At 44.3% G+C, this 15,528-nt stretch overlaps 1 protein-coding gene across 1 annotated transcript in view; it reads right to left on the reverse strand.

Moving 5' to 3' along the window:
• The window catches only part of LOC145393963 (uncharacterized), a 263,346-nt gene that overhangs the window by 13,113 nt on the left and 234,705 nt on the right, over positions 1–15,528 (reverse strand). The window contains exons 77-83 of the mRNA XM_080267943.1: positions 13,301–13,522; positions 11,372–11,552; positions 9,960–10,072; positions 8,375–8,522; positions 3,549–3,650; positions 1,919–2,154; positions 1–90 (exon numbers count right to left, since the gene is read on the reverse strand). The exon at positions 1–90 is cut by the window's left edge and continues 34 nt beyond it. Coding sequence (XP_080124069.1) covers positions 1–90; positions 1,919–2,154; positions 3,549–3,650; positions 8,375–8,522; positions 9,960–10,072; positions 11,372–11,552; positions 13,301–13,522 — 1,092 coding nt within the window. The remainder of the gene's footprint in view (positions 91–1,918; positions 2,155–3,548; positions 3,651–8,374; positions 8,523–9,959; positions 10,073–11,371; positions 11,553–13,300; positions 13,523–15,528) is intronic.

Consider the following 15,528-nt stretch of genomic DNA (forward strand, 5'->3'; position numbering starts at 1 on the left):
ACAGCAGTGATGGGAGGTGTGCGGAAGTCCCGACCCACACCCACCAGGCGCAGTACAGAGTCATATAGAGATGTCCCTCCACACTGCAGCCTGTGCCAAAGACGTAAACACACATTGGAATTTAGGTGGTTTTGAAATCACACACACACACACACACACACACACACACACACACACACACACACACAGCTAAGAAAAATATAGATATGAAGTTTTCTGTCAGGGTATGAAGGACGAACCAAAGTGAGTCACATCCCGGGTCTTACTTATACGCTATCGGCTGCCTCATTCTACTCCTCCTCTCTGCTGCTCCAAACCCAGCCTGATGTGCAATATTTGGACAACCCTGCCAGTACTATACAGTTTTCATTCTAATTTGGCTCAGGTTTTTGTCCTTTTGCTGTTTACTTCACGTAGGTCTGTGGCTGAAATATAAGATACTGCTGCCCTACATAGCACTTCTTCGTGACTAGCATCATAATCTAGTGTCAGTCCGTTCTTACATCTCAGTATGCAAGATGAGGAGATGAGAATTTTAAGCCAAGTTAGAGTAAGAAGGGTATAAGAGATCTGACTGACTTTTTTCTTCGTCAGCTTGTCAATAATTCCTGTAGTTTTATTTATTCATTTTTGTACTTAATTAGGCGGATTTTTTTCGTCCCATTGCAGCCTATTTCACATAACTCAGTGGCAGAAAAAGACAGTACAATGGTTCTAAATCTTCATCAACACACTTCTTCGTGACTGGCACCATGTCTCTTACAGCTCAACTTTCAATTTGGAGAGACGGCAGCTTTACTTCTATTCAAAATAATGTATAGTTACGATAGGAAATCTTAAGTGTATCTGTGTCTCTAAATCCTGGTCTTACTTAAGCCTCTTGGCCCTTAATTCCTTGTCCTCTTAAAGTTATGCGTAAGATTGTAGATACGCCTTCACTTGGTGGCACAGATATGACAGGGAGGCTCCGCTGCCTGGGCATACAAACGTCCTTTAACTCCCTCCCTACCCCCTAAAAGGAGGATGGTGGACTGGAGGGGAAAGGTAACTCCAGCCTTCAGTTCACTGGGTTCACATTCTTATGAGCCTGGGGTTGAAACTACTACTACTGCACTACTATTACCGCTACCACTACTACTACTACTACTACCACTACTACTACTACTACATTCTTTCTCGACCCTTTCAGACCTTTCATCTTTGCCGCTGTATATCCAATAAGACAACAAGGAGTACTTGGAGAACACATACTTCCATCATCGCCCTACTTCCGTCCTGACTCGGATCCACCTTGAAATTTAATCAACTCTTCCCAGGCCCACTGCCCACTAATCCACCAAATATCACTCAGGTCAGATAACAGTTTCTTGAGATATTTAGTTCACAAATACACAGACAGACACAAGTGAATACATAACCTCTGTCCAACTTCGTGGAGGAAGGTAATACAAATATAATTGTATTTCCAAACACCTCTTCCTTCCTGATTTATTTTCTAATGTGGCTGGCTGATATCGTCTTGTACATTATTTTATGCAGAGTCTGGTGATAGCAGAATGAATTAAGTGACACAGAAGAGGGATAGCAAGGTGTTATAAGCAAAATAAGTCACTTAGGAAGAGGTGTTAGGGACCTTCCTTTACCGACGAAATTAAGGACCCTTAACCCATTTAATCTGGGAACTGCAAAATAGAAAATAAGATATTGCGACATGCATCAAATGAGTATGGCTAAACTGTATATCCCACATTTTCTTTTCCTTTGTTTTTAACAGCTAGACTATATTATTTATTTTCCTTTGAATTTACACACCCGCATTTCACCGCACCGACTTCTATTATGTATCCATAAAATTACCCTTCAATAAAAAGAAAAAAAGTATTATTTTTTCGGTTTCCTGGAAAAAAATTGGACGTACTTGACTCTCTCAGCCGCTACATCTTTATCCTCCTCTCCACCGGCCACTGTCCTCGCCTGGGATGATGTTTTGGACAGGGAGGTGACGCAGAGGGGCCAGACAGCCAGAAGGACCCCGCCCAGCAGCGCCCACATCGCCAGCACCACGAAGTACACACCCAAACCCCCATTCAGCTCAGGGTCCCAGGTTAGAGGCGACTGGTAGGCGTCGATGTCGAATTGGGCCATTATCGTCGTCTGTAGCGATGAAGTGGATGGTGATTAGGGAGGACATGAAGGAGGGAAGGAAGGAAGAGGTGTGGAGGGAGAAGTGATAAGTACGAAGACGGAGGAAGGAATGGTGAAGGAAAAAAGGAAGAGGTGTGGAAGCAAGAGAGGTAAGTTAATGATAAGGCGGAAGGAATGGAGAAGGTTGAGGAAGGATGGAGGAAGATGGGAAAGGAAGTGGGGAGGGACGAAAAAGATGTAAAACAGACAAGTGGAATGCGTGTTTATATACAAATAGCGAGAGAAGGACGGAGGGCTGTGAAGAAGGAAGAGAAAGAGGAAAAGAGTAAGAAAAATGAAAAATATGACATAAATCCCATTGCAATTAAAAGTGTGTGTGTATGTGTGTGTGTGTGTCCCTCTTCTCTCCTTTCCCCCTCCATTTCTCCACTCTGTCCCCTCCCTTCCTATCCCTCAATCTCTTCCCTTCACATCCCAAATTCCTCTCCCTTCCCCAACTCCTCCCCTCCATCTACCCTTATACAGTTAACAGGGAGGATCCATAAGTCACAGGTATATCTCTTCGTTTCCTGATTCCCCTTCTCTTCCCCTTCCTTCCCTCACCTTTCCCCCCCCTTCCTTCCCTCACCTTTCCCTTCTCCACTTCCCTCACCCTCATTCCCTCCCCTTTCCCTTCTCCACTCCCCTCCCTTCCCTCCCATTCCCTCTCCATATCCTTTCCATTCTCCCTCCTTCCTCCTTTCACTTTATGTTTCTCCCCTTCCTTCTTCCCTTCCTTACCTTTCCCTATCTTCTTCTTTCTCTCCTATCTCCCCTCTCCTCTCCCTTTCTCTACCCTCCCTCCTCCTCTCCCCTATCTCTTTTCTTCCCCTTTCTTACCTTCTCTCCCCATTCCCTCTCTTTCCCTCCTCTACCCCCTCTCCCCCTCCCTTCTTTCCCATTCCCTCCCCTCCCTCCTCGTCCCTTCCCCTCCTCTTACCCCGTTCTCCTTTCCTCTTCCATTCCCACTCCCCATTTCTCTCCCTATTCCCTCCCCTCCCTATCTCATCCCCTTTTCTTCTCGACTCCCATCCCTTCCCTCCCCACTCTTCTCCTTCCCATCCCACTTCCCAATCCCTCCCATCTCCTCCCTCCATTTTCCTCTTCCCCTCTTGTCCCTCTTCTCTCCCGTTCCCTTCCATCCCCTCCCTCCCCCTCCCCTCCCCTTTCCCCTTCCCTTCCCTCCTCCATTTCCTTCCATCCCCTCCCGTTCCCTTCCTTTCCCATAATCCCATCACCTTTCCCCTTCATCCCCCTCACTTCCCCTCTCCCCTCGCTCTCCTCCCCTCCCCCACCCATCCCTCCCTCTCCCCTCTCTCTCCTTCCCTCCCCCACCCATCCCGCCCTCTCCGCCCTCCACCTACCTTTGTATACAGCATCGAGAGGTCCTTCAATCCACAGGTAAAGGCGAAAGGCGGAAACACCAGGAACAGGTATTTAATTACGCTCTCCATTGAGCTGAGGGACTGAAAAAGAGAGGGAATTAGAGAGAGAGAAACACACACACACACACACACACACACACACACACACACACACACACACACGCACACACACACACACACACACCGCTCGCTTGCTCAGTGGTAACATTCTAGGCTGCCAGCTGGTAGACGGGGGTTCGCGCCTTGCTCAGGTTGCAGAACGTTTCACTGACTAAGCAGGTAGTTACTGTCCCCCTGAGCAAAGGGATGGGTGCGTGCGTGTGTGAAGGTCACAGCCTTGCCCTTAGATCGGACTATATGAACTCTCAGCTCTCTTCCGGGAGGGTAAAAGCTGACGATCACGACCATCACGTGATCCTGACCGACCCGGGGAATGAGAGAGAGAGAAAGAGAGAGAGAGATGGAAAGACAGAGTTAAACAGATTACTATACAGACAGACAAAGATAGACAGGTAGCTAAACAGACCAAGCGATATACCGTACATATTATTTTTCAAGCCTGTAAAGCATTAGTAGTCAATTTCTTACCCACACTCACTAACTACAAAATTCAAGAGTTATTTATGATGCTCTGGGTAATATTAGTCTTAACTTAAAATTAATTAAAAAAAAAAAAAGTTACCATTCCACGCAGAGTGACTGCCAGAACCAACCCTCCCACATGCTGGCTAAGTACGAAATGGGATGGTGTGTGTGTGTGTGTGTGTGTGTGTGTGTGTGTGTGTGTGTGTGCGCGCGCGCGTGTAGTGAGTGCTTTGATTGTGATAATTTCATGTTTCAATCCTTTCTTTTCGTTGACAATATTAGTTCATTCATGCAACTACTATAGCTCGTCTGCTTTCACCTGACGGGACTGGGCAAATCCTACAACCTGGATGCTACGTCGTTCTTGCATAAACTTTGATGTAACTTTATAATAAGGCAGGAATTGGTCTCCTTGGTTACTAGTCAAAAAAGCATCCCAGTCTGACTACACTTGGCCATCGACTGAGCTGAAAGGCTTAAGAGATCTTCACCAGGTTAAATGAAACGTGCTATGGATAGTGTATTGGTGAACTGTTGTTGCATGCCTGCCGTAAAGGTTAAGGGATGGAGGGAAAGATTTCAGAAAGCAGTGACCAGTGAAACAGAAACTGGAGTGAGAGAGAGAGAGAGAGAGAGAGAGAGAGAGAGAGAGAGAGAGAGTGCTATATCTAACTTCTCTAGCTTCAAAAATATTCTCTCCTGCACAAAATACTATCAGGAAGAGGCAGCGACAATAAACTGCAAAATACGTCGCCGGAGTGAAGGGTTTGGTGTGTGTGTGTGTGTGTGTGTGTGTGTGTGTGTGTGTGTGTGAATCATCATGTGTTCCAAACCCATTTTCTTTATACCTGTATTTCAACCTTAGTTTGTCAGGTGTAATTATCGTTCTTATACAGATATTCAAAACTTTACTAGAAATCATAAATCAGTCTTAGTTACAGTCCATTAAAACAATAATATCAGTTAGGCAGGCAGCAGAGCCTCACTAAGAGCTATAACATCTCTGGACAAACTTAGACTGATGTTGTTAGTAAGTTAGTGGGCTGCTTTTAATGTATATACCGAGTTTTGTTTGGTGTGTGAGAAAATTATTTGGTTTAGAGTTCGTTATAGCCGATGTCCGATAAATGGAGGTTCGTTATATAGAGGGTTTACAAATTATTTGGCTCATTCTCACAGTCGGTTAAAGTCAAAGTCTGATAAATGGAGGTTCGTTATATAGGGAGGTTACAAATGATATGGTTCATTCTTATAATCCATTAACACTGAAGTTAGATAAATGGATGGTTGTCATTTAGAGGGTTTACTGCTCTACGATTCAAAGACAGAGGCCTATATGAGCTTCAGTGTCAATATTATCACCATTAACTCACACATGGTTATAATAGCTCCAGTATTTTAATCAACCTTATGCCATTTTATGTGTGTGTGTGTGTGTGTGTGTGTGTGTGTGTGTGTCCTGGGAGCTGTTAGATGCACACAATGCAAGGGTTGTGTTAGAAAAGATGGGGATCACTGTAATTTCATCTTTACTTACAAACCAAGCCGATCCTAGGATATACATCTCCTCCTAGGGGGGGGGAGGGATCAGGAGAGGGGGAGGATCGAGAGAGGAGGTAAGGGAGGACAGAGGGGACAGAATAGGGAAATTAAGATGAGGGTGAGGGTGGGAAGAGAGGACGGAAAGAAGAGGGGAAGAAGCAAGCAGAGAGGGAGGAATGTGATAAAGGAGAGGGGAGAAATTGGGAGCGATGGGAAAAGGATGTAAGGAAAAGGGGAAGGAAGGGAGAAAATGAAGAAAAGATGGGGTGAATGAGAGTGGAGGGCAGGAGGGGAGGGAAGAGTGAAAAGAAGGAAGGGAGGCAAGGGGCGTGAGTCAAATTATGGGAAGAACAGAAAGATGAGGGAGGACGGAAAGGACGAAGGAGAAATGGGAAGGATTGAAGGCGATCCACGGGGAAGAAAGAAAATGGTCCTGATAAGTGTACCAAGTAGTGGTCTCTTGATCTGCCTTAATCTACACTCAATGCACGATGCCCCAATCCTATACGCTGTCACAAATGTACAATCAAATAAAAAAAAAATTCGTTCTCCTCTCACGCCTCTTCCCCACTGCTGGATTCGTGGATACCTGAATGGTAGTGGATAATGATACATATTATTACCCATAGTTGGATCAGGATAAACGCCCCTGTCCACAATATTTCATCACTGTGTATATAAATCCAGCGACGAAGAGGGGGAAGGAGAGGCAAGTGACTTTACTCTTTAGCCGCATAGGAATTATTTACCAGACTTTACTTTTCCTATATTTGACTGTCTTAATAATCTCTTGTCGATTTAACTAAGGATGCAAAACTTCTATGACATGCACTGTTTTATTTTTCATCATCATCATTATCACAATTATTATCCTCATCACCATCATCATCATCTTCACCATCCACTTTTCCATTCTTTTCACTTTGTCTTGGCCTAAAATTACTATCTCTTAAACCTGAATGCTGAGTATAAATGAACACTAGAATATGCTGCCTGTCGTGAAGATGTGCTAAGGAAGGAATGTAGAACCACTGTATCGTCCTATTTCTCTACTAAGATGTAACAACAGATTAACACAAAAATATGGTCCTAGTCATGAAGAAGTGCTATGGCAAGGACCGTGCTACTGTCTTATTCCCCAGCCTAGAATCAAACTCACGGCCTTTCGGACAACAGACCACTTCCCTATCCACCTGACCACCGCTTCCCCAATCTCCATCCATCACTGTCTCCGTCTTCCCGCCATCAAATTAAGTAACACAAATACCATATTCTCACGAACACAACATCCATGTGTTTCCTTAATTATAACAAAACAATGCATATATACTTTATTTATCAACAACCAAACCAAACCAAATCAAACTTACCCTAACCTATCCTAGTCTATCCTATCCTACCCTAACCTGACCCAGCCTAACCTAATCCCAGGCAAAACAGACTCAGTGAACAAGCAACCCTTAAACTAAACGAACAATCATTTTATCACCTGGAATATAGTGACTTTTAAAATCTTCTTGGGACAGTATCTCTGGACGATTAATTTCAACTTAGAGGAGACTTTTCGAACTGGAAGGGTTAGATGTAGCCTTAATTAAACCCTTCATTACTAGACATCTCTCTTGAGCTCAATGAAATAATTTGGTGTGACCCTGATCAGAGAAAAATATACATGTTATTGAAGTGAAAGGCTTAATGTCTGATCTTGAAGGAAAATATGGTCTGTTAAATAATAAGGGCAAGATAGATGATGAAACCCTAATTAACTCAGCCTAAATTGAACTAACCTGACTTAATCCAACCCAACCCAACTTACTCTCTAACTCAACCCAACCTTATCCAAGCTAGATCAGCCTAAACCTAACCTAACACTCTAACTCAATGCAATCCAACCCAATCCAACCTAACCCAATTTAACCCAGTCTAGTCCAAACAAACCCTAACCAACCCACCCCAACAAAACCCAGTCTGACCCAACCTAACCTAATTTAAACCAACCTAATCTAACGTAACCCAACCCAACCTAACCTGACCCAACTCAACCCAACCCAACGCAACCCAACTCAAACCAACCCAACCCAATGCAATCCAACTCAAACCAACCCAACCCAACCTAACCCAACCCAAGCCGACCCAATCCAAACCAAACCAATTCAAACCAAACCAATTCAAACCATCCCAACCCACCCCAACCCAACCCAACTCAACCCAAACCAAACCAACCCAAACCAACTCATACCAAACCAACCCAACCCAAACCAACCCCAACCCAACCCAAACCAACCCAACCCTATCCAAAGCAGCCTATCCTACCCCATCCCAACTGGACTCAAACCAGTCCAACCCAAACCAACCCTACCCAACCCAACTCATCTCAAACCAACCCCATCCAAATAAATCCAGCCCAAACCAACCTTATCAAAATAAACCAACCCAACCAACCCTATCCAAAACCAACTCTATCCTAACCAACCCTATTTAAGTCCAACCTAACCCAACTAACTACAGTACAAGGGTCAGTAAACAAGAAAACCCCAAGCTAAGCAACTACTCGTGGTAATATCTAACCTTGAAGTAGTAAGTAACTCTTGTAATATCTAATCTTCAAGTAGTAATATCTAACCTTGAAGTAGTAAGTAATTTTTGTAATATCTAATCTTCAAGTAGTAATATCTAACCTTCAAGTAGTACATAGCTTGACAGATGACGAGGGCCAGGGATGTGATGAAACCCACGCCGAACACAGAGCAAAAGAAGGTGAACACTGCAGACTCCTCGGTGCGAAAGTGGCCCTCCAGCAGGTAGAAAAGAGGTAGGATGCTTAACCTGTGTGGAGGTGAATGTAGGGTCGGTTAGGGTTGGGTTGGGTTAAGGTAGGATTTGATTGTTCTGGTTTGTGTTGGGTTAGGGTAGGATTTGATTGTTCTGGGTTATGCTGGGTTAGGGTGGGTGAGTTGGGTTAGGCTGGGGTGGGGTGGGGTGCGGTGGGTTTGACTGGGTTGACTTTGGCTTGACTGGGATGCTTGGATTAAGTTTGGTTTGAGTGGGTTTGCACGGGCTGAGTTTGGGTTGGTTTGAGATGGGATGGATTGCGTTAGGTTGGGTTAGGTCTAGTCGAGAATGATCTGGTTAGGTTAGGTTTGGTTGGGTTGGGTTGGTCTGGGTTTGTTTTTGTTTAGCTGGGTTGGTCAGGGTTTGGTCTGGTTTAGTTGGGTTGGGCTGGATTTGGTTTGGCTTAGTTGGGTTCGTTTGGTTTGGGTTCGTTTGGGTTGGGTCGTGTCGGGTTTGGTTTGATATCGTTTGGTTGGGTTGGGTTAGGTTGGGTGGACTAGGTTGGGATAAGTTAGGGTTGGATTGGTTTGGCTGAACTGAATGTCGTTTCGTTTGAGTTGGATTGGGTTGGGTTTGTTTTGCTTGGCTGGGTCTGGTTTGACTGGGTTTGCCTGGGTTGAATTTGATTTGCCTGGGTTGGGTTAGGTTAGGTTATGTCAAGTTAGGTTAAGGTTTGGCTTCGTAGGGCTGGCTTTGGTTACGGTGGGGTGTGTTGGGTTGAGTTAGGCTGGGTTAGGTTAAGCTGCGTTAGATTAGGTTATGGTAGACTAGGTTTAGTTTGATTTGGTCTATTTGCTATGGTTGTGTTGGTCTCGGTTGAGTTGGGTTGGGATTTGGGTTGGGCTGGGTTAGGTTGGGCTGGGTTGGGTTGAGGTGAGTTTAGTTTCGTTACGTTTGGTCTGATCTCGTCCTGTCTCGTGTGATCCTATTTTGAACTGTTTAGATGGGCCTAGAATTAGATTATATAAGGTTGTACTGGATTAAGTTAGGTCAGGTTAGGTTAGGTTAGTTTGGGTTGAGTCGTGTTTGGTTGGGCTAGTTTAGGTTAGATTAAGTTGCTTAGGCTACTTAAGGTTAGGCTAGAATTAAGTTAAACTAAGCTAGGTTAGGTTAGATAATGTCATGTTCAGTTGCGTTTGAATAATTTACGCTGCAGCTAGTTATGACTGTAAACTTTTAACCCAAGCCAGACTAATCTAACAAGAATTTCTAACTCAACCTACTTTCAGCTAACTTATTAACTTAACCTAGATTAATGCACCTGTATTTTAGCTAATTGATTTATAGCGAAGATAAAAAAAAATGAAGATGAAGTGACATGTAGCCACACAAATGCTCATTCAGGACTTTATAAATCGATCTGTCAGTCTATCTACAGCATGTGTCTGTCCATCTATCTATCTATCTATCTATCTATCTATCCGTACTAACCCGTATAGGAGTGAGAGCAGCACAAACGCTCCTACATTCTCCCTCCATATAAACTGTTGTTCGTTGAAGACCCACAGGAGCAGCGCGATCAAAAGTACGTTTACAAGCAGAATCTGTGGGGGTAGAATGAGAGACAGAATGTGTATGAGGAAGACTGGGGAATGGACAGCAGAATGAGACCGAGAAAGAGTGAGGAATACTAAGGACGGTGAGATGAAATGAGACTGAGAAATATTTATGACAGGATTTAACAGACACTGTGAGGAAGATAATAATAATAATAATAATAATAATAATAATAATAATAATAATAACAACTAGAGGTCCCTCCAAGGGGGGAATCACACCAGCCGCGAGCCAATATAATATATGTAGCGCTGCTCGGAATGTGACCTTGACCTACTTTCGCGAATTTCGAACTGGTATAAATGTGTTTGAGTGAATGAGTAAATTGGGAGTGTGTCGTCCTGTTTCGGCTACCTCCCTACCCTTTGGCGATGCAGCCTAGGTATACAGGTAAATAAATAGATTTTCATCCCTACTACACACTTTGTATAATTTTGTGATGATATCTTGAGCGGTTGCGAAGTTATCGTGGTAACAGACACACAGACCTTGACCTACTTTCACCAATTTCGAACTCGTGATAGCTTTTTGTCCCTACGACACATCTGTAAAATTTTGTGATGCTAACACGAGCGGTTGCGAAGTTATCGTGCTAACAGGCAGACAAACAAACTGAAAACAATGCCAGCTTCGCTATCGCGGCTGGTAATAATTATAATTCTGGTGTTACTAATACTACTACTGATACTACTGCTAATGCTACTATTGTTACCACCACCACCACCATTACAACAACAACAACTACTACTACTACTACTACTACCACCACTGCCACTACTACTACTGCTACTGCTACTACCACAACAGCTACTACTACCAAATGCTCTGCTGTTTATTGGAGGCCTAGAGGAGTAGTGCTATCAGGACAATTACAAGCAGGATATGTTGTGAAAAGTACCTTGAGATTTTTGGTTATGTGGAGAGAATTGACAGCGAGAGACTGACTAGGAGAGTGACCATGAGGTGATTTGGCCATATGGAGAGAATGAAATGAGACACTGATATTCTCTTCTTATTTTCCTTACCATCCCCCTCTCCTCTTCCTCCTCTCCTCACTTCCAACTCTCCTCATTTTCTCTTTCTCTTCACTTCTCCCTTTCTTTATTTTCTCCCCTCCTTACCATCTTCCTCTCCTCAGTTTCCCTGTCTCCGTCTCCTTACTTCCTCCTCTAGTTATCTTCTCCTTCACCTCTCTTAACTTTCTCATCTCCTCCCTTCCTCCTCTTCCCCTCTCCTCTTCACATTCACTCCTCACTTCTCCTCATCCTCTCCTTCCTGCTACTCACCACAGTATCCCAGATCATAGCAGCGGTCCAGTACACAGCCCTAGATATTCCTGCGACCAGTAACACGCGTCGCTCCCCTGTGGTCCTCTCTGACACTATATAACCAGGCCCCGCTGAGCACACTACCGTCACGGCCACCAACACTAGTACCCCGATGCCCAGGTCTGCTACATGCCGCTGCCTGGGGGAAGGAGAAAAAGAGCATGATAGTATGAGAAGGATGAGAATGAGTATAAAAGTAACAATAAAACATGAATAACTAACAGAAGGGGAATAAGAAAGAATATGGATAAGATATTCCTCACTCCAACCGCCCACAAACATTGCTTCATATACATATGATATTACCATAACAACCTCGCACCACATCGCAGACACAGCCTACACACTGTAACAAGACTACTTCAACACACGTCAGGCATGAGCCAAGGACAACAGGCTGACGAACACACCAGCCAAATCCACCACCACACTCCTCACAAGCAAAAGTCACGAACCCAGGTACACCCCTAACATCACTATGAACAGTGTACCCGTGCAACGTGTATCCTCCACTGAAACCCTTGGAGAGACATATGGCACTGGATTCACCATCGAGGACCACATAACGCACTAATAGCAACTGCAGGGACCTGGATGGTGATGAAATGTAGCGTCCACCCACGGATCAAACTTTCACACTCTTCCCCGCACCTTGCTGTAGTGAGGTTTTGTCCACAGCAAGAAGATACTGGTTCATGGCATGGGACTGCCTTGCAGGGGCGGTTGTTTGCCTGTACATGATAGGTCTTTTCGGCTAAACAGACCGGGGTTGCTCAACAACAGGGACCTATTTAGGGTAACAAAAAGAAACACTCTCACTGGTCTACAACAGTATATTAGATCAGTGGTGTACTATGCTTCCCCAGCATGGCCCCCATCCTATCGAACACCCAGTGCAACATCTCGCAGACTATACAGAATAAGGCTCTATGCATCGTGGCTGCACTAATACCACTCTCACAGTTCACTTAACCTTTGAAACCAAAGTCCTTCTCCTTCCTATTAGAGAGAATCTTGACATGATAGGCACAGTTTTACACAGCAGCCTGTGTTAATACACCGCACCCCTGTCAATATATGACAAAGCCACACAACAAACCTAGGCACAGAAAACAATTACCACATAGACATTTTCAAGCCTTCTACAAGAACATCCCACCTCCAAACATTCCAACACTTGAAGTGAAAAAACAGCTACACACTCACTTCACGTGCAGGGCAGGACAACACCCTGATCGGAACACCGTATTACAAGCTTCCCCCCCCCCCCCACGGACATCCAACCATCAGAGATACTCTTACAAAGAGCTAATCGAGTTCATCTAGCTAGGCTTGGACCAGATCATCATCCAGTCCTCCTCAGTTACCAGGTCTGATTCAAAATGGGTGGAATACAGACCCACACAACATAGCCCACATTATGCAGCGCAACACAGCACATACCACACTAAGACGCATACACAACATCAATGCTACAGAAACCTATGGGACGACCCAGTTGAGGCAGCTGCATACCTGCGGTCGACGAGACTGCTAGGCAATGCATGACCAGGGTTGAGAAACAGCAACTACAAAAACAATAACAAACGCCCCTCAATTCCCTCCTTATCTCCGAAAAGGAGGATGGTGGACTGCCAGAGAAGGGCAACTTCAGTTTATAGTCCACTGGATTCACATTTCAGATGAACCTGTGGCTACTACTACTAATACCACTACTACTACTACCCACTGGATGTACAAGCCTAATGACGTATAATATGATGTCTTTCTGTCAATCTCAACAAAATTATTCCTTACAGTGACACGAATCCTACTACATCAGACAAAACAGTGATTCATGGAGGCGAAAGAATCAGACCAAGAACAAGGTGATTATGGTGGCCTTACAGTGTCATGGAGCGCAGTCCGTACGTGGAGAATACGATAGGCTGATTGATGAGGGTGAGAGAGTAGTTGGCGCCCAGGAGCCTGCGTAGTCTGGCATTGGTGAGCAGGTTGAGGTGGGAGGGCAGGGCGTGGAAGGCTGTGTTGTCATGCCACACCATTGCCCCGCTCACAGCATCAGTGCCAAGGCGTGGGTCTTCAACGCCTAGAGTTATACCGCCCTGTCTGTGTGACGAGGAAGATAGTTTGTTATGAGACATTACTGAGGGAAGAATGGAGAGAGGGAGACAATATGGAGGGAAGAACGGAGACAGGGAGAGTATGGAGGGATGAATGGAAAGAGGGAGACAGAATGGAGGGAAGAATGGAAAGAGGGACACGGAATGGAGGGAAGAAGGGAGAGAGGGAGACAGAGGGAAGGAAAGGAACTGATCATTATAAAGTGAAAGCAAATAAAAAATGAGAGAGAGAGAGAGAGAGAGAGAGAGAGAGAGAGAGAGAGAGAGAGAGAGAGAGAGAGAGAGAGAGAGAGAGAGAGAGAGAGAGAGAATTACGAGGTCGATGTATGCCACAGTTTAACAGTCACAGTATAATATTTTTTTTGAAGCCAAAATTTATATATACTTTTAATTTTATCAAAGCCCAGTTTTATGGGTACAAAATGGAAGGTAGGGTGAAATATGGGTATGAAAATTCAAAGGTAAATAAATAAGATAGTTTAGCCGTAAAGACCAAAGGAAAAGAAAACGTATGATATTCAGATTTAGCCACACTCATATGATGCATGTCGCAGTATCTTCTTATCAATAATGCAGTTCTTGGGTTAAACAAGGTATGGGCCCGTATTCTCGTCGGTTACGGAAGCTCCCAAACACCTCTTCCTAACCGATTTATTTTGCTTATTACACCTTGAATATTACAGTTCATAAATAAGGTACAAAATTATATTAATCAACCATATCCAAAAATAAATCGCTTAGGAAGTGTGTGTGTGTGTGTGTGTGTGTGTGTGTGTGTGTGTGTGTGTGCATAGCCTCCTTAACAGACAGGAATACTGGCCAATTTTTTTTTTCCCCTCTTCCACCCATTTATACCTGCTTCCCAATGCCAGTTCAATTGCCCACATAATCGACCAGTCCAATAAGTTTGCACACACACACACACACACACACACACACACACACGTCACGCTCCTTTTACCGAATCCACATACAGAGGTTGGCCAGGGAGCAGATGAGATATGATGCACAAGAGACGAGAGTTAATGACCGACAAACTTCTCTCTCTCTCTCTCTCGTCTCTTACCTGTCGTGTACGTGCTGCCATTTCGTGCGTATCAGCCACGCGCTCAGGTCGGACTGCACAGAGGCGTTGACTGCACACCTTCCTTCGTGACAATAGCAGGGGGATGAGGCTAGGCTCTGTGGGGGTGAGAGGGTGTGTGTCTGTATCATCATCATCATCATTATCATCATTATTATTATTATTATTATCATTATTATTATTATTATTATTATCATTATTATTATTATTATTATTATTATTATCATTATTACCAACATCATCATCATCATCAGGAGCAACAGCAGCGTTATTATATTATTGTTGTCATTGTCACCACAGTAGCATCATCATCATCATCATCACTGTCACAATCCTAGTCACCATCATCATTATCATCGTCTTTCTCATCAACTCTTATCAGTAAGTAACGACACAGAGAGAGAGAGAGAGAGAGAGAGAGAGAGAGAGAGAGAGAGAGAGAGAGAGAGAGCAGGGGGGGGGGTATGGAACTCACCTCACTCTCATTGCGACAGGAAGGGAAGCCTGGAAATGTGCTTGGCTCAGGGCAAGCAGACCATCCATCATCATCATCATCATCATCCACCACCAGCTTCACCACTTCTTCCTCCAGGGGCTTCAAGGCTGAGTCCAGTGTTCTGAGGGTCATCATCATCATCATCATCATCAATATCATCAGTGTCATCAACATTATCAACATCAGTTTTAATATCATTATCGTTATCATCATACTGTTATTACCTCCGCCAAGGAGGTTATGTTTTCACCCCTGTCCGTTTGTTTGTCTGTTAGTTGGTTGGTTTGTGAGCAAGATTACACAAAAACTACCGGACGGATTTCCACGAAACTTGGTAGAAGAATTGGCCTTGGCCCAGAATACACTCCATGAAATTTTGGTGTGGATCCGGGTAAAGGTGCTGGTCCAGGAA

This window comes from Coenobita brevimanus, chromosome 3 (genome assembly GCF_032717465.1).
Source record: "Coenobita brevimanus isolate Jiangsu-jjx chromosome 3, ASM3271746v2, whole genome shotgun sequence".
In the NCBI taxonomy this organism is placed as follows: domain Eukaryota; kingdom Metazoa; phylum Arthropoda; class Malacostraca; order Decapoda; family Coenobitidae; genus Coenobita; species Coenobita brevimanus.